At 37.6% G+C, this 19,942-nt stretch overlaps 1 protein-coding gene across 5 annotated transcripts in view; it reads left to right on the top strand.

Moving 5' to 3' along the window:
* KIF3A (kinesin family member 3A) overlaps nucleotides 1-19,942 on the top strand; it is a 62,971-nt gene that overhangs the window by 15,918 nt on the left and 27,111 nt on the right. For all 5 annotated transcript variants that reach the window (XM_073878650.1, XM_073878651.1, XM_073878648.1 and 2 more), the window contains exons 3-5: nucleotides 5,060-5,204; nucleotides 5,350-5,434; nucleotides 15,752-15,857. In XM_073878650.1, the coding sequence (XP_073734751.1) occupies nucleotides 5,060-5,204; nucleotides 5,350-5,434; nucleotides 15,752-15,857 (336 nt within the window). The remainder of the gene's footprint in view (nucleotides 1-5,059; nucleotides 5,205-5,349; nucleotides 5,435-15,751; nucleotides 15,858-19,942) is intronic.

The raw sequence follows: 19,942 nt of genomic DNA, 5'->3' as shown, positions 1-19,942 counted from the left end.
ACTTCTATCCAAAGTTTCCAGTTAACTTTTTAACATGTAGAATATAGTTTTTATAACTGTTTTAACGTCTTTTGCGCAAATTCTAACATTTGTGTCAGTTCTGAATTGGTTTTGACTGATTGATGGATTTCTTTATTATGAGTTGTATCTTTTTGCTTTTTTGCAAGCTTGGCAAATTTTGGTTGGATGCCAGACACTGAATTTTACCTTGGCTCTTGGATTTTTTAAATTCCTATGAATATTCATGAGCTTTGTTCTCAGTTGTAGTTACTTGAAAATGGTTTGATTCTTTCGGATCTTTTTTTTTATTAGTTGCAGAGGTAGAATTTAGTGATTCATCAGTGCTCATTACTTGAAGTGCCCTCCTTAATGCCCATCACCCAATTACCCCATCACCCCCATCTCCCCTCCAGCAACCCTCAGTTTGTTTCCTAGAGTTTAGCATCTCTTATGATTTGCCTCCCTCTCAAATTTCATCTTATTTTATTTTTCCTTCCTTTCCCCCATGTTCATCAGTTTTGTTTCTTAAATTCCACATATGAGTGAAATCATATGGTATTTGTCTTTCTCTGGCTTTTTCAGATCTTTTTAAGATCCTTAGTTAGGACTGGAGTAGTGATCAGTCTAAGGTTAGTCCCCTAATTCTGAGGCAAGACCCTTTTGTTTACTGTACCTAATGTCCTGTGCTTCATGAGGCTTTCCAGTCTGGCTGGTGTAAACAGATACTGTTTCTGCCCTTTGTGAGCATTGAGGACTCTTCCTTCCAAATGATTCCCACCCCCACCTCCATTTAGATAGTTTCCTCACACTCTTGAGATGCTTAGTACTCAGCCGAATACTTGAGGAAGACCTGCAGACCTCTGGAATCTGCAGCTTTCTGCACGGTGGTACCCTCTTCGCTACCGTGTCCTCCAAGTTCTAGTTGCGTTGGTCTCTCTGGACTCTCGGCTCCTTCTTGACTCAGAGAATCTGCTCATCACTCCTTGGATTCCCCCTCCTGCTCTGTGGTTGATTCTCTTACAAGGCAGGAAGCTGGGCAGTCATAGGGCCTGACTTACCTGTTTGCCAACTTTGGGGTCACAGCCCTTTATTGACTGAGGTTCATTGTCTTGAAAACTGTTGCTTCATATATTTTGTCTGCTTTTTGTTTCAGTCAAGAGGGTAAATCTGGTCCTTGTTACTCTTTGTTGGAAGCGGAAGTGTCACTCATTTAATTTTGAAATAACAGAATTGTGTGTTTTAAAAAATAAATGTTGTACGGAGTAGTATGTAAATGTCAAGGGACTTTTCACCTATTTTCCACCTATTATGCTGACTGAAAATTGTTGATGGTGACATAGAACAATATGTTTAAAAAGGACAAAAATCAGGAATGCTATAACATAGAGTGTTTACTTGGCATTATTCAAATGTGCAATGGCAAGTACATAATCCTTCCACCATTTAAAACTTTTTTTTAATTAATAAACTTTTTTAGAACAGCTTTAGGTTATAGCAAAATTAAGGAAAGTACAGAGATTTCCCATATATCCCTGTCTCCAAACATATACAAAGTTCCCCACTATCAACATCTTTCACCACAGTGGTACATTTGTTACAGTGATGAACATACATTGACACATCAGTATCATCCAAAGTCCATAGTTTACATTAGGGTTCACTCTTGAGGTTGTACAACCTATGGGTTTTGACAAAAATATAATGATGTGTATCCACTATTATAATACTGTAAAAAATAATTTCACCTCTGCTCTGCTTGTTTATCCTTCCTTCCCCGGCTAAGCCTAGCAACCACTAATCTTTTTACTGTCTCCATAGTTTGACCTATTCTAGACTGTCATACAGTTACAATTGTATAATATGTAACCTTTCAGTTTGGCTTCTTTCACTTAGTAATATGCACTGAAGTTTTCTCCATGTCTTTTCATGGCTTGATAGCTTGTATCTTTTTTTGCACTGATAATCTGTTGTCTGGATGTACCACAGTTTATCTATCAGTTCACTTACCTACAGAAGGACATCTTGGTTGCTTCCAAATTTTGGTAGTTATGAATATGCACTGCTGTAAACATCCATATGCAGATTTTTTGTAGGCTTTCTCCCATTTTTAAGATGTAGTCATGAAATGGGGAGGTTGGGTAAAATTTCAGGTCATTTTTAGTTTTTAAAAAGTAAAGTTTGTTTTTTTTTTTAAGATTTTTTTTTTTTTTTGACAGACACAGCGAGAGAGGGAACACAAGCAAGGGGAGAGGGAGAGGGAGAACAGGCTTCCTGCGGAGCAGGGAGCCCAATATGGGGCTCAATCCCAGGACCCCGGGATCATGATCTGAGCCGAAGGCAGACGCTTAACGACTGAGCCACCCAGGTGCCCCTAAAAAGTAAAGTTTTAAGAGAAGTTCATCTTAAGGAAATGCTAGCATTAGATTTGTTAAGTTGGACATACAAAAACTAGAAATTTGGAATCTCATCTCTGAAAATGAGATGAGATTCTTTTATTCTAGGGGATTCCTGGTCCTCATTTCTCAGCTTTAAAATTATAGATCAGTATCCTTTTTGAATCCATAATCTTCATATATTTAATGAATTCATAGGAATTTTATTAGAAATTAATTTTGAATTAAAATTTTGGCCATTACATACTTTTAAAAAATAAGGGCTCTAGAGCCAAATGGACTGTGTTCACATCTTGTTTCTACCACTTACTATGACATTGAACAAGTAACTCAACCTCTCTAAGCCTTTGTTTCCTTAGCTAAAGCATGGGAATATAAATAGTGCCTTGCTTTTAGGATTGGGGTGAAAATTCAGTGAGGTTGTGTGTACAGGACATGACCTAGCACATAGTAGATGATCAGTAAATGATAGTCATTGTGTCCGCTCTCACATGCGGTCTGTGAGTTCATAATATTTTCAGCTCTCTTGAAGGCAATATGTTACATTCTTAATGGCATAGTTTGAGATATTTAGCGAGTTAGAAAAAAGACTTTTTTTATTCCCATGTATAAAAAATGGCTTCTGTCGTGAATAAGTACTGTGATGATTGTCACGGAAAGTCTGAAAATGATGGTGACGTAAGAGGTCACTTGATGGGGTGGAAGTAGTTGAAAAGCCATGTCGTTTGTGCTGTCTTCTCACACTGCGCTGTCTCCTGCAGAAATTGCACCCGCTCCCAGGGCTTCACTGGGCACATACATCTCATCCCTCCACCTGTCTGCTTGACACATACATTTGGGTTGTCATGGGCACTTAGAGCTCAGTATGCCCTCAACTGAATTCAGTCTTTCCCTTCAAACCGTCCTTTCTTCTGGTGGTGTTCACCAGCCATACATCCCTTGTTCAAGCCAGAAATTTGAAAAGTCATCCTGGATTCCTCCTTTTCTGTGGTCCCCTGGCTAGTTATTTCCCAGATGCTGTTGCTTCTAATGGTTACATGGCTCTGAAATCCTTCCATCTTTTCTCATTCTCTTCTGTTGTCAACACCGTGTCTCATTTGGCTAACCACTCCAGCTCTCTGACTGGCTTCATCACATCTCCTCTTGCTTTGTTCCAGTTCTTTGTACACAGTGTAGCCAAAGTGATCCTGATGTCACTCCTAACTGCAAAATCATTCTATGGCTTCACTTTGCTTTTAGGATTCGTTCTTACAACTTTAGCATGGCCTTCATGGTGGTGTGCAATTAGGCCCTTGCGGTGTCTTTACCTCTGTGTCCATCTGCCTTCATTTTCCATCTCCGCTTCTTCCATTCTGATCTCATTTCATTTCCTCAAAACCTCTGTTTTCTTTCTTACTTCTTGCTGTCCACTCTGTTGCTCTCTAACTCTTACTTATACTTCAGATTGTATCTTGAACCTTACCTTTTCTGGAAGGCCTTTCTTGACTTCCCTCCACTTTCCCCTTGTGTCATTTCTCCTGCCTAGATTATATCCCTTTACTCTCAGCTAGAACTCCGTTTCTTATTCCCAACACTCATCCTGCTTGTAAGTGTTTGACCAGTATCCCCTCTCCAAGATGATGCACACCATAAAATTAAGGATTCTGTTTGTCTTGTTTGTCACTTTGTCCCTGGTGCCTGGCATAGTGCCATACCCAGGTGTGTGCTAAGTAGTTGCTGAATGAATAAATTTAGGTATTTAGAAAGTTTAAATTGTATCTATAATTACCTATAATAATTGTCACATTTTTTTAACTCCCCCATTCCTTAGAGATTTTACTTAAAAAATACATATTTTTAAAATGAATTTATTTTAGGATTAAGAAGAAAAAAACTCTGCCATTTACTTGTACTCTACCAGGCATCATGCTGGTCGTGTGGAGTAAACTGTTTCATTTGGTTCTTACTGTTCATGTTGGGTTAGTTACTCTTGTCCTCGTTTTACCACTGACGAGACAGTCTCTGAGTCTGAGAGACAATCTCTTGTCTAAGCTCAGGTGCCTAAAAGTGGCAGATGTGTGGATTCACACTGATGTCTTTCCGTTATAGAACCTGTATTCTTTTGTTGCTGCAATTATACTGCCTTCTCCAATTTAATGTCCACATTAGGTAATTAACATACACATTATAGTAAATTTCTTATAATTAGCCATAATGTAAAATTTTGCTTTTAGGGCTTGGGATACTTTTCATTAATAATTAGGAATATCTCATTGACTCGAGAACTTTAACAGTGCTTGGCTCATGTGGCACAGAGTACATATTGTTATTGTTGATAATATAAGTGAAATTTGTAGGGGCGCCTGGGAGGTTCAGTCGTTAAGTGTCTGCCTTTGGCTCAGGTCATGGTCCCAGGGTCCTGGAATTGAGCCCCGCATCGGGCTCCCTGCTCGGCGGGAAGCCTGCTTCTCCCTCTCCAACTCCTCCTGCTTGTGTTCCCTCTCTCGCTGTGTCTCTGTCTGTCAAAGAAATAAATAAAATCTTTAAAAAAAATGAAATTTGTACTTGAATAAATTTTAAGTCCAGGGAAGAAATTGCGTCACAGTGTCAAAGGAATTACTTTTAAGAGCTATTGTTCTGTAGCATTAGACTCTAAAAAGTGATTTGATTCTCTTCATCATTTTCAGGGACTATTTTTGCATATGGACAAACTGGAACAGGCAAAACTTTTACCATGGAAGGTGTTCGAGCGGTTCCTGAACTTAGAGGAATCATTCCAAATTCATTTGCTCACATATTTGGTCATATTGCAAAAGCAGAGGGTGATACAAGGTAAAAGAGAATTCTTTTATTTTCTAATATTGAGAAGTACAAACACAAGAAAGGCATATAGGTATAAAGCTTATAAACACATTTGAAAACTCTTATAAATATTTCTCTGCTCTTTATGCTTCCTAAAATGATGTTTTATTTATAGATTTTTGGTTCGAGTGTCTTACTTGGAAATATATAATGAAGAAGTCCGTGACCTTTTGGGCAAGGATCAGACACAGAGGTTAGAGGTAAGGATAACTGAAATTGAGGTACTTTTCAAAGTAGTAGAAGTTTACTAAATTAAGGTTCTTTTTTTTTTAAATTAAGGTTCTTTTTGTCCAAAGGTATTTTTAATATTTTACTTATTTTTTTGATCTGGTAATATATGATCATGATTCAGAATTTAAAATATTGTGAAAATTAATGCTTTGAAAAGTTGTTTCTACCCCATCTGCCCACTTTTACCCTAAGATAACCACTTTCAGTATTCCTTCATTGTTCTTTTATGTAAGTATCAACAAATATAATTTTACTTCTACTCCATAAGTAGTTAGACATGTACGTTGATCTGCACTTTTTTTATTTAAAATTTTTTTTTTATTTTTTAAAGATTTTATTTGTTTATTAGAGAGAGAGAGAGAGCACAAGCAGGGGGAGCGGTAGAAGCAGAGGGAGAAGGATGCAGGACTTGATCCCAGGACCCTGGGATCATGACCTAAGCCGAAGGCAGACGCTTAACCATCTGAGCCACTCAGGTGCCCCTGATCTGCACTTTTTTTTAAATTAAAATTCTTATTCAGATAAGCATAGGGTTGCATGTGGCTGTAAGAAAGAATATGGAGAGAGTACCCTTTACATAGGTGTACCTTTTACACAGTTTTCCCCAGTGGTAACATTTTACAGAGCTGTAGTAGAGTATCACAACCATGATACTGTCATTGATACAGTCTACAGATTGTACTCACAGTGCTCCAGCTTTTCTTGTACTCTTTGTGTTTAGATTGACAGATCCACTACCACATTAAGGTACTAAACAGTCGTATCACAGAGATGCCTCCTGTTACCCTTTTATGACCACGTCCACGTCTAGCCAGACTACATTGCTCTGTCGCCATCCCTCACGCCTGACAATCCTTAATCTGCTTTCAAGTTCTAGAATTTTGTCTTTTCAAAAATGTCACATAAATAGAACCATACAATATGTAACCTTTTGGGATCAGCCTTTTTCACTTGGCATAACCTCCCTGAGATTTATCCAAGTTGTTGCATGTATTGATAGTTCATTTACTTTTTATTGCTGAGTGGCACTGCATGGTGTATACACGTAAAGTTCAACCGTTCACCTGTTGAAAGACATCTAGGCAGTTTATAGTTTTTGGCTATTATGAATCAAACATCTATGAACATTTGCACACAGATTTTTACATGAATATAAGTTTTCATTTTCTGGGGGCGCCTGGGTGGCTCAGTCGGTTAAGTGGCTGCCTTCCGCTCAGGTCATGATCCCAGGGTCCTGGGATCGAGCCCCACATCGGGCACCCTGCTTGGCGGCAAGCCTGCTTCTCCCTCTCCCACTCCCCCGGCTTGTGTTCCCTCTCTCGTTATCTCTCTCTCTGTCAAATAAAATAAAAAAATAAAAAAAAACTTAAAAAAGTTTTCATTTTCTGGTATGAATGCCAAGAGTACTCCAGAATTGACTTTAAGTCAGAAATTGTTAAGGTGTCAAAAATAAAGATACTGAGACCAATCATGAATATAGTAAAAAATACTAATAGTTTTCAATCTTTCTTTTACCTAAAGGAAAAAGTAAAATTGCTGATTGAGAAAGTTTAGTTTGTACACCTTTGAGTAATAGATGGGCATGAAAGACTACTTTTATCATGCATTTCAGAAAAGGTAAATGTGAAATTACATGCATAAATATTAGAGAATTACAAAATTTGTGAATAGGTACATTATGTTGTTAACTTACAAGCTTAGTTGATTCACATTCATTGTTTTTTTAAAAAAGAGATGTAATTCACAGAGGATAATATTCACCCTTTTAAAGTATACAATTTAGCAGTTCTTAGTATGTTCACAAAATTATACAACCATCACTGTCTAAATCTGGAACATTTTCATTACCCCCAAAAGAAATCCCGTGCCCATTAGGAGTCACTCCCCATTCCCCCTTCTCCCCACCTCCTGGTAATCATAACTCACTTTCTGTCCCCATGGATTTGCCTATTCTAGGTATTTCATATAAGTGGAATCATATAAAATGTGGTCTTCTGTGTCTTGCTTCTTTCATTTAATATAGTGTTTTCAAGGTTCATTGATGTACTTCGTTTACTTTTTAAAAAAAATAGCTTTATTGAGATATAATTCATATACCATACAATTTACGCATTTAAAGTATACTATTCAATGGTTTTTGGTATGTTCATAGAGTTGTACCTCTGTCACCACAATCAGTTTTGGAACATTTTCCTTATCCCAAAAAGAAATGCTATGCCTCTTAGATGTCACTCTCAACCCAGTCGTAGGCAACACTAATCTACTTTTTGTCTCTATATATTTGCCTATTTTGGATACATAAGGTAAAGGAATAATACAATATGCGGTGTTTGATGACTAGCTTCTTTCATTTAGAATAATTTTTCATGGTTCACCCATGTTATAGCATGTGTCAGTACTTAATTTTTTTTGTTATTGCTGAATAATAATCCTTTGTGTGGGTATACTGCATTTTATTGATTCCATCAGGGGAACATTGGGGTTGTTTCTACTTTCCATCTATTATGAATAATGCTGTTATGAACTTACACTTGTACAAGTTTTTGTGTGAATATGTTTTCGGTTCTCCTGGTTGTATACCTATGAGTGTAATCACTGGATCCTGTGGTAACTGTGGTACTTCAGCATCTGAGGAACTGCCAGATTGTTTTCCACATGGCTGTACCATTTTACAGTCTTGTCACCAGGAATGAAGTTTCCAGTTTGTCCACGTCCTTGTCAGTGCTTGTTATTGTCCCTCTTCTATTTAGCTATTGTGGTTGGTGTTGGTGGTATCTGTGGGCTTGATTTCCGTTTCTTTGGTGGCTAATGATAATGAACATATTTTCCCATGCTTGTTAGCCATTTGAATACCTTCTTGAGAGAAATGTCTGTTCTGATCCTTTGCCTGTTTTTAATTAGGTTATTTGTGTTTTGTTACTGAGTTGTAATACTTCTTTATGTATTCTAGATAGAAGTCCCTTAACAGGTACATGATTTACACAATTTTTTCCCCATTTATGGGTTGTCTTTTTACTTTCATGATGGTTTTCTTTGAAGCACAAAACTTTTAAATTTTGATCATGTCCGATTTATCTATGTTTAGTTTTGTTGCTTGTGCTTTTGGTGTTAATCTAAGAAACCATTGTTTTATCCAAGGTCATGAAGATTTATGCTTTTGTTTTATTCGAAGAGTTTTATAGTTATAGCTTTTATATTTAGATCTTTGATCCATTTTGAGTTAATTTTTGTGTAGGGTTGAGGTAGAGGACCAACTTCATTATTGTGCATGTGGTTATCCCGTTGTCATGGATATCAGGTCATGGTCTCAGGGTCCTGGGATGGAGCCCAGTGTCAGGCTCTCTGCTCGGCGGGGAGTCTGCTTCTCTCTCTCACTCTTCCTCTGTGCGCTTTCTCTCTCTCTCAAATAGATAAATAAAATAAGTAAAAAAAAAAAAAGCTGCATACTGTTCTTTATAGGGACATAATTAAAATGTCTTTAGCCAGCCCTCTCTTGATGAACACTTGGGTTGTTTCTAATCTTTTGCTGTTACAAACAATTCTGTAGTAAGTAGTGTTGTATATATATGACTTCATACATGTGCAGGCATATCTGAGGATAAATTCCTGAAGCTGGATTGCTGGGTCAGGTGGTAAACAATTGGTAAATATTGCCAGATATTTTAGGATGTGAGACAAAAGAAGGTTAGCCTTTAAAATATTAATACTGGAATTTTGTTTAGAATTACATTGTCAGTAAAATAATTAAAGAATAATGTGTGTATGGTAGCTGAAGAGAATACAGAATAACAGTAGCCACCTTTGTGGAGTGGTGTAGAATACATGTAGAATAACAGCAGCTACTATTATTAAGCTCTTATAATGTGATAGTAGGCATTCAGTGCAGTAAATTGTGGTAGTAGTACATAGTTTATTTCATTTAATCTTCCTAGCAGTTCAGTTTTGTTGCTGTGAAAACCAAAACCTAAAGGGGTTTCCTGACAGTCATGTAGCAGGTGAATGGTGGTATCATCTAGAATTACAGGGTTGGTTTTTGGACTCCTTCCATCATGGCTTGAGTTCTGGCTATGATATCTTGAGCAAGTTATTTAACCTGTATGAGCCTTAGTTTTGCCACATGCAAATGGAAGTAATAACAGTATCTACTTCAGAAGATTATTGCCAGCCTGAACAAGTTAATACAAAGTGTTTAAATCAAGGCTTGACACATAAGAAAGTACTAAATAAATGTTAGCCTTTTTTTTCCCCCCTTAGAGGGAAAGGAGACGGAGAGAGAGAGAATCTTAAGCAGGCTCCATGCCCAGTACAGAGCCCGATACGGGGCTTGATCTCAGGACCCTGAGATCATGACCTGAACTGAAATCAAGAGTCAAATGCTTAACCATCTGAGCCATCCAGGAGCCCCTATGCTTTTTCTTTTTAAGTTTACTATATAAACTGAGCTTTTGGAGCAGTGTATTACAGGATTAGGCATTATTTGTTGGACCTTAATGAAGGCTTATTCTGTAATGATGATGTATACATAGGAAATGTCAAGGTAAGTTTCTTTTTTGCTAGCTGTCATCTTTGACGTCAGTTTTGATGGATACTTTAATTCTATACTTTCACCTTTTAAAAGTTTCTCATTGCAGAAATTATTAGAATAAAAATCATTTAGAAAAAACATTTCCATTTGTACCAGTAATTACAGATTGAATTTATTCTCAGGAACATTCTCGTCAATGATTCTCAATTGTATTAGACCCAGGGCCCCATTTTTATAACATATATTTTGTAATGTCCCTTTGACTGTCCTGAAATAAAATTCATAGATAATAAAATCTACCTACACACATAATTTTTCAAGTATTTATATACTGACCAATTGTAATACAAATGAGAACAAAGTACTGAAAAAATAAAATGCTAATATTCCATTATATAAATGCTTAGATGTGACCACACTCAATGACATAACGAAGTAGTCAGAGGCATAAGTAATCATTATGAGTGCAACAGCTATAAATGCAGACTGTTACTGATATGCTGTATTGGTGATCTAAACACCTTGAGTGGTGTTACTGTCAATGAAATGGTTTTTTAAAATAGTGACAAGTTCTTGGTAGGGTTCTGAACAAAATAAAGTTGTTCTTCAATTTTCTGTATTTATATTCCTTTATTATTATTGTGGAAAAGCACTTTGTCTTTATATATAAAACAGACTCAGGGTCTAGACACAGGTAATTATAAATAATTTTTTTCACCCGTATGAATATATGCTAGGACATTCAGAATTGTGGGGGCATTTCTTTATTGACAGACCATCCCACCCATTTCAGGATGCTTAGTATCCATTGCTCCTGCCTGTGAATGCCAGTAGTGCCCTCAAATGAACCAGAAACTCCTCCTATAAATTTCTGAAACATTCTAGGTTGGGAGTAACTGCTCCTTTGAGATCTGTTGTTCTAGTGTTATAAACAGTATTTGTTACAGAAGTTAAATTTCCATGTTTTTATGACAAAAGTTACTATTTTTAAAGATTTTATTTATTCATCTGAGAGAAAGAGAGAGAATGTGTGCCCGTGAGCAGGGGGAGCAGCAGAGGGAGAAGCAGATTCCCCGCTGAGCAGGGAGCCTGATGCGGGACTTGATCCCAGGACCCTGGGATCATGACCTGAACTGAAGGCAGACGTTTAACCGACTGAGCCAGCCAGGTGCCCCTGACAAAAATTATTTGAAGCATTACCCAATTAAAAAAAAACTTTCACAAATTTAGAATCACATTTGATTTCTTCATCTTTCATATCTAATCAGTTTATTTACACTTAGTAATTGAATTTTGAATTAAGGTCATACTGTGATTGGAAATGACCTTAGATTTTGCAGATTAATACCTGTTAGAAGTGTGTTTCCGGTCTGCAGTGACATGAGTGCAGAATGTGAGAGTAAACGTTTAAAGACTTTTATAGCAATTTGACATTGCCATGACATCAGATGCATGATTTTTATATTTTTCAGAAATAGCAGTTTGGCAGATTAGAAATACATACATTGTTCTTTACCACAGATTTTCTGAGAAGCATTGATATAGACCAGTAATTTTCAAACTCATTTAAAAGTTTTAAAGCATTTAAATACATTCATCAAACCAGACCTTTCCATGGAAGCACAGTGTCAAAACACACAAAAGTGAAGTTTTCTTTAGAATTTGTCTCAGCCTGGGCGCCTGGGTCGCTCAGTTGGTTAAGCGACTGCCTTCGGCTCAGGTCATGATCCTGGAGTCCCGGGATCGAGTCCCGCATCGGGCTCCCTGCTCAGCGGGGAGTCTGCTTCTCCCTCTGACCCTCTTCCCTCTTGTGTTCTCTCTCATTCTCTCTCTCTCAAATAAATAAATAAATAAATAAAATCTTATTAAAAAAAAAAAAAGAATTTGTCTCAGCCTGAGGATCCCCAAACTCCTACAGCAGCTTCCGCAGGGCCACCATGGGGTTCTCAGAGCACATTTCGACCCCCACTGGTTTATGGAGGCCAGCCTACTCCTTTACTATTAACAAATTAGGACATATTTATATCCCGTGACAGAAAAAGAGTAGTTTTTCCTAATATATAAATATATCTTACAAATTGTTACCCAAAAAAGAACAAAAACCTCCCAAACCCCCAACTAGATCTCAAGTCAACACCTGGAACTTGGAGCATCTGCCCTTGTGATTTTTGTCTTGGGATTGTTTTTTAAACTTTCGTTTGTCATCTTTGTGAGGTCCTACTACCTGTGGAATGGTTCACTCCACTGGCAGCCATCGACCTCAGCCTCAGCCTCACTTTATAGGCATACCTCGTCTTACAGTGCTCCGCTTTAGTGCGCTTTCCAGATACTGCATTTTTTACCCTGTGTCCAACAACCTGTTGGCACCATTTTTCAAACAGGAGTTGCTCATTTCATGTCTCTGTGTCATGTTTTGGTAATTATTGCTGTATTTCAAACTTTTTCACTGTTACTGTATTTGTTACAGTGATCTCTGATCAGTGATCTTTGATGTTACCATTGTAACTGTTTTTGGTTTGCCACAAACCATGCCCAAATAAAACAGCAAACTTAATAAATGTGTGTGTTCTGACCGCTTCACTGACTGCCCTTTCCCCATTTCTCTTTCTCTCCTTGGGACTCTATTCCCTGACAGACAGCAATACTGAAATTAGGCCAGTTAACCACACAGTGGCCTGTGAGTGTGCAAGTGAAAGGTAGAGTTGCACGTCTCTTTAAATCAAAAGCTAGAAATGATTAAGTTTAGTGAGAAAGGCATGTTGAAAGCCAAGATAGGCTGAAAGTTAGGCCTCCTGCACCAAATAGTTAGCAACTTTTGACTGTAAAAGAAAAGTTCCTGAAGGAAATTAAAAGTGCTACTCAAGTGTACACACACATGATAAGGAAGCAAACAGACTTAATACTGATGTAGAGAAAATTTTAGTGGTTTGGACAAAAGGTCATACTAGCCACAACAGTCTCCTAAGCCAAAGCCTAATCTAGGGCAAGGCCCTAACTCTCTTCAATTCTGTGAAGGTTAAGAGAGGTGAGGAGGCTGTACAAGAAAAGTCTGAAACTAGCAAGGGTTAGTTCATGAGGTTTAAGGAAGCCATCTCCATAACATGAAAGTACAAGATGAAGTAGCACCTGCTGATGTAGGAGCTGTAGCAAGTTAACCAGGAGTTCCAGCTAAGATAATTCATGAAGGCGGCTACACTAAATAGCAGATTTTCAATGTAGATCACACAGCTTTCTATTGGAAGAAGATGCTGTCTAGGACTTTGATACCTAGAGAAGTGAAGTCAGTGCCTGGCTTCAAAGCTTCAAAGGACACACTCTTATTACAAGCTAATGCAACTGGTGACTATAAGTTGAAGCCAGTGGTCATTTAACACTCTGAAAACTCCTAGGACCCTTAAGAATTATGCTAAATATACTTTGTCTTTCATCTATAAATGGCACAGCAAGGCCTGGATGATAGCACATCTGTCCACCACATGGGTCATTGAATATTTTAAGTCCACTGTTGAGACCTCAGAAAAAAAGATTTCTGTCAGAATATTACTGCTTATTGACTGTGCACCTGGTCACCTAAGAGCACTGATGAAGATGTACAATGAGAGAGTGTTGTTTTCATGCCTGCTAACATAACATCCATTCTACAGCCCCTGGATCAAGTCTTGTTATTGAGGAAATACATTTCCTAAGGCTATAGCTGCCATAGAGGGTTATTCTTCTAAGGGATCTGGGCAAAGTAAATTGAAAATCTTCTGGAAAGGATTCATACTTCTAGATGCCATGAAGAGTGTTCATGACTCATGAGAAGCGATCACAATATCAGCATTAACAAGAGTTTGGAAGAAGTCAATTCCAACCCTCGTGGATGACTTGGAGGAGTTCAAGACTTCAGTGGAGGAAGTCACTGCAGATGTGGTGGAAACAGCAAGAGAACTAGGTTTAGAAGTGGAGCCTGAAGATGTGGCTGAATTGCTACAATCTCATGATAAAACCTAATGGATGAGGAGTTACTTCTTATGGATGAACAAAGAAAGTGGTTTTCTGAGATGGAATCTACTCCTGGTGAAGATGCTGTGAAGGCTGTTGAAGTGGCAACAAAGGATTTAGAATATTTCATAAACTTTGTTGACAGAGCAGTGGCAGGGTTTGAGAGGATTGGCTCCAATTTTGAAAGAAGTTCTGCTGTGGGTAAAATGCTAGCAAACAGCATCACGTTCTACGGAGAGATCATTATTGAAAGGAAGAGTCAGTCACTGCCGCAAACTTTGTTGTATCATTTTAGGAGGCTCCCACAGCCACTCGAGCCTTCAGCACCCCCACCCTGACCAGTCAGCAGCCGTCACCATTGAGACAGGACCCTCCACCAGCAAAAAGGTGTCTACTGGCTGAAAGCTCAGATGATGGTTAGCATTTTTAGCAATAAAATATTTCTTTTTTTTAAATTTTATTTATTTATTTGGCAGAGAGAGACACATCGAGAGAGGGAACACAAGCAGGGGAGGTGGGAGAGGGAGAAGCAGGCTTCCCGCTGAGCAGGGAGCCCAGTGCGGGGCTTGATCCCAGGACCCTGGGACCATGACCTGAGCCGAAGGAAGACGCTAAACGACTGAGCCACCCAGGAGCCCCTAGCAATAAAATATTTCTTAATTAAGGTATATATTACTGTTTTTTAGACATAATGCTATCATACACTTAAAAGATTACAGTGTAATGTAAACATAATTGTGGAGTGGGAAACCAAGAAATTCGTTTGACGTGGTTTGAGTATTTGCTTTATTGTGGTGGTCTGCAACCCAAGCTACAGTAGCTCCGAGGATACCTGTATTTTGTTGACTTGTGGCAGTGACTTCTAGGGCCTTACAAAGTGAATTTTATATTTCTGACACTGTATTTATATATCCTTCATATTTGGTAAATAAAGTTACGCATAGAAAGGTAACATTTTTCCATAGATGTCATAGATCTATTTATTTCATTCATTTGTTTGAAATCCTCCATTATCTTCAGGTTGCTGTTAAGATAAAGACCAATGACTATGCTCAGCCTTCCCTCCGGCTACTTCTCTTGCCAGATAGCTCACCTATTTTACCTGCACTTCCTACTCTTTCCAGCCAACTTGGCTTTTTTTTTTTTACTTTTTTTAAGTGCCTGGTTTTGGCCCATTTCAGGATCCTAGCACATGATCTTTTCCTGCTACCCAAACCCAGATTGGCTACCTCTTATTTCATCAAGTCTTAGCTTCAACGTCATCTTGGGGGACGCCTGGGTGGCTCGGTCGGTTAGGCGTCTGCCTTCGGCTTGGGTCATGATTGCAGGGTCCTGGGATCGAGTCCCGTGTCGGACTGCCTGCTCTGCGGGGAGCCTGCTTCTCCCTCTGACCCTCCCCCTCCTTGTACTTGGGCTCGTTCTCTCTCCCTCTCAAAAATGAATGGAATCTTTAAAAAAAATAATAAACATCATCTTGGGGAAACTCTATGTCCCTACTTTACTAGCTTAGTCTCTATAGTGTATTCTCATACTGTCCTGTATTTTTTTCCTCCGTGACATTATCCCAGTTGAAATAATTAGTGTGTGGTGTTACTCATTTGTGCGTTCTCGCTGTAGGTTGTCACCTGTGCAAGTGTAGAAACCATGTCTACCTTGTCCATTGCTGTATCCTCACTTTTTGGCAGTGTCCAGCACATAGTAGATGTTTGATAACTGGCGGAATTATGGTATGTGCATAAAATCTTAGGGTCATTTTTTTTTCTTTTTTCTTTTTTAGGTTAAAGAAAGACCTGATGTGGGAGTTTATATCAAAGATTTATCAGCTTACGTGGTAAATAATGCTGATGATATGGATAGAATTATGACACTAGGCCACAAAAATCGTAAGTGTAGTACAGAATTGTGATTGAACATTTGTGTATTGAGTAGGCTTTTAGAAGCAAAACTGGTATGGCACTTTGCCCCACAGAGACTGGATTTTTAAAGTTTCTTGACAACCCTTTCTCCTTGATTATTTACTATGTAGAGAACATACATGAATGAAAGAGATAACACATTGCCTTCTGTGCTGACCAAAATTTTGTTTCTTGGTAATACTGCTATATATTTGAAACTCATATAGCTAGTTGTCTCTTTTTAGCTATAATAATATTGGTTACATTTATTGAACACTTACTGTGTGGTGAGTGCTTGTGCTAAGTGCTTTCTTTATAAGAGTGATCTTTTTAAAATTCTCAAACTGAACCATGAATGTACTAAATTCCTATTTTATGACTGAGGAAACCAAGACTTAGTCTAAGTAACTTGTCCAAGGTTATGTACTACTTAGTAAGTGGCAGAGTGAGTATCTGAACCTAGGCCATTGGTCATCATTAACCGAGCACTTTACTGACTCTCTTTTGTTGACAAGAAAAGCAAACCAAAATTAAATGACATTCTTTTTGTTTTATTTATTTTTAAAAGATTTTTTATTTGTTTATTTGACAGTGAGAGAGAGAGAGAGAGCGAGAGCAGGAACACAAGCTGGGCGCGTGGGAGAGGGAGGAGCAGGCCTCCCGGCCGAGCAAGGAGCCCGATATGGGGCTCGATCCCAGGACCCTGGGATCATGGCCTGAGCTGAAGGCAGACACTTAACGACTGAGCCACCCAGGCGCCCCTAAATGACATTCTTTTTAATAATATATGAAGTTTTGTCTAAAGAATAAAAAGTTGCAGTGCTATTTAATACACAAAATGCCCCAGGCTTAATACTAGTGATGTTGCTAGCAGCAATTAGAGATCAGAGGTAAAGAACAAGAACATAGAAAGTAAACATTTTTTTAAAAGTGTTTTTTGGCTAGACTATAAATCTAGCAAACTCAAGGAAATTAAAGAAATAATTAAAAAATCAGTTGCATTTTTATAAACCAGGTAGTAGAGGAAGGCCAAATTGCAACAGAAAAATGAGCAAAAGATGTGCATGAGTATGTTATTCCCAGAAGAACTATACACATGAACAAGCATACCACAGGATGTTCAATTTGACAAGTAATTGGGAACATGGGTATTAAAACAACAGTGGGAGATATTTTACCTGTTGTTTTGGATGGAGGGATATCCAGGTTCATAAAGCTCTGAAGAGATGGGCACTGGTGATGGGAATGTCAAGTGCTCCAGCCTTTTTGAAGGGGAGTGTAACAGTATCTGCTGAAATTTTTAAAATGCATTTCTTTTGACCCAGTGTTTCTAATTTGAATATGTATCTAGATACATATCGATATATCTATATTGATAAATATCTAGAAAAATATCTTTAGACATAAACAATGACTTATTGAAACATTATTTGTAATAGCAAAAAGTTTGATGCAGTCTAACTATCAGTAAAACATTGGTTATATAAATTATGGCACAGAAATACTATGGACCGTAATGAAGCTATTAAAAAAAAGAGTTAAATCTACATGTAGAGAATCTTGAAAGATTTTCAAGATACATCGTTAAGTGAAAAGAAAGGAAATTACAGAATAGTATGTACTGCATCATCCCATTTATAGATGTGGAAAAAAGCCAAATTGTTGAACAGCTATGTATTTGGGCAGTGTGTGTGTGTATGTATCAACTTGTGTGTATGTTAAACACTAGTGAAAGGACATTTAATAGTGGTTACCTTTAGGTAAGGGGCAGTAAGATTGGAGAACAGGGATATATGGAGCTTTTACTTTATGTTTTTGTATGTCTGTATTTCTGAATTTTTTTTATACCAGGAGTATATGCATGTATTGCTTATTCAGTAAAAAAATTTTTGACTTATGATTCCATTCATAGTAATGATCAAAACCACCCCTTCAAAACAAAACAAAACAACAAAAACCCCCCACAAAAACCTTCCATAAACAACTGAAAGTTTAATTTGGTATGTGAGATTCATTCAAGGAAAACTAAACAATTCTAATGAGAGAAATGAAATGAAATGAAGACAAAGGCATTTGAAGACCTAAGAGAGCAGAGGAAAATATTCTTACTCTAAGAATTAGACATTTACACTCTTACAAGTATTCAAGTAGAAAATATCTAAGATATTACAGATACCCAAGTAGAAAAGTTCTAACATAAAAATACTAATTTTATCATATTGAAATAGAGTAAAATAACTATTCAGGGGAAAATAGCAGAGGGAGGAAATGTGACAGTAAATACAGCTGCTATTTTAAATAGATGAAAAATTGGTACAAATATAAAATTAGTTCCTGTTTTGTCCAGGTGGTCACAGTATAGAAATAGTTAATTTTGCACTTAAGAAAATAAGCCTTTCATCCCATGAACAAATAGGTGACCTGCTTAGCAATTAAAATGCATTCAAAATAGTCACTTACATTTGCATTGTGGGCACCATTGTAAATTGGCTAATATTTCTGTAGAGCAGGGCTTTTCAGCCATTAAACCATTATCATTTTCTTTAAAAAATATTCTTTTTGAATAGGTAATCTATACACATGTAAAATTCAAAAGGCACCAAAGTATACATTGAAAAACAAGTCTTGGGGCGCCTGGGTAGCTCAGTTATTAAGCGTCTGCCTTCGGCTCAGGTCATGATCCCAGGGTCCTGGGATCGAGCCCCACATCAGGCTCCCTGCTCCGTGGGAAGCCTGCTTCTCCCTCTCACACTCCCCCTGCTTGTGTTCCCTCTCACTGAGTCTCTCTCTGTCAAATAAATAAATATAATCTTTAAAAAAAAAAAGAAAAAGAAAAACAAGTCTTTCTCCTACCCTTGGGTCTCAGTCACCTAGTTCCCACGCCTGGTGGAACTCCCATTACTTTGTCATGTCCCCTTCCTGATACCGTCTTTGTATGCCTAAGTGTGTATTTTTATTAATTATTTTTTTAAGATTATTTATTTATTTGCCAGAGAGAGCACAAGCAGGGGGGTGGCAGGCAGAGGGAGAAGCAGACTCCCCGCAGAGCAGGGAGCCCGATGTGGGACTCGATCCCAGGACATGAAAATATAGGAGATAATCTTAAGTGGAAAAGCCAGAAGATAAAATAATACTCCGTATGTGTATCACTACTGATCAGATGTTATGAAGTGGTGTTAGATTTTATTTTGTTTTTTTAAAGATTTTATTTTTAAGTAATCTCTGCACCTAATGTGGGCTCAAACTTAAAACCCTGAGATCAAGAGTCACATGCTCCACTGATTGAGGAAAGCAGGTGCCCCTGGATTTATTTTTTAAGTATTTTTGGAAAAAATACGTAAGTTTGTAATATGATTTAAAAAATTTGTGTGGAGTCACAAATCCTTGTATTTTCTTTCACTAATTTTTGTTTTATCTTCTTCCATTGGGCATTCCTTTATGACTGCAGTTTACATTCTAATTATCTGACTTCTAATATAACCACATGCTAATAAAGAATACCCTTTTAATCTTCAAATTATAAAATCAGCTTGCATGGAGAAATTCTGCATGAATATATAGTAAGAAGATAATTTTGACATTGGCTAAAATTAACAAAATGCTTTTCAAATACTTGGCAATTAAAAAAAACTAATACATGCCTACTATAAAAAACAAAACAGACCTTTTTCTTTACATAATACACTTATGTAAAATATTTATACTCACATAAATACTTGGTATATTTTGAGTGGATGCTTTTGTTTAATAGAAATAGAATTGTACTATATATTCCTTTCTCTGTTTTTTTTTGTTTTTGTTTTTGTTTTTAGTTCATACGTTATGTGTATCTTTCCACGTCATACATACAGATCTGTTTTGTGTTTTTAAAGGACTGTTTAGGGGCGCCTGGGTGGCTCAGTTGGTTAAGCGACTGCCTTCGGCTCAGGTCATGATCCTGGAGTCCCGGGATCGAGTCCCACATCGGGCTCCCTGCTCAGCAGGGAGTCTGCTTCTCCCTCTGACCCTCTTCCCTCTCGTGCTCTCTATCTCTCATTCTCTCTCTCTCAAATAAATAAATAAAATCTTTAAAA

Source organism: Callorhinus ursinus, unplaced genomic scaffold (genome assembly GCF_003265705.2).
Source record: "Callorhinus ursinus isolate GAN/ISIS: 27379988/994484 unplaced genomic scaffold, GSC_fseal_2.0 scaffold30, whole genome shotgun sequence".
In the NCBI taxonomy this organism is placed as follows: Eukaryota; Metazoa; Chordata; class Mammalia; order Carnivora; family Otariidae; genus Callorhinus; species Callorhinus ursinus.
Note: the sequence above shows the minus strand (reverse complement) of the source record. Positions and strands in the feature narration are given on the sequence as shown.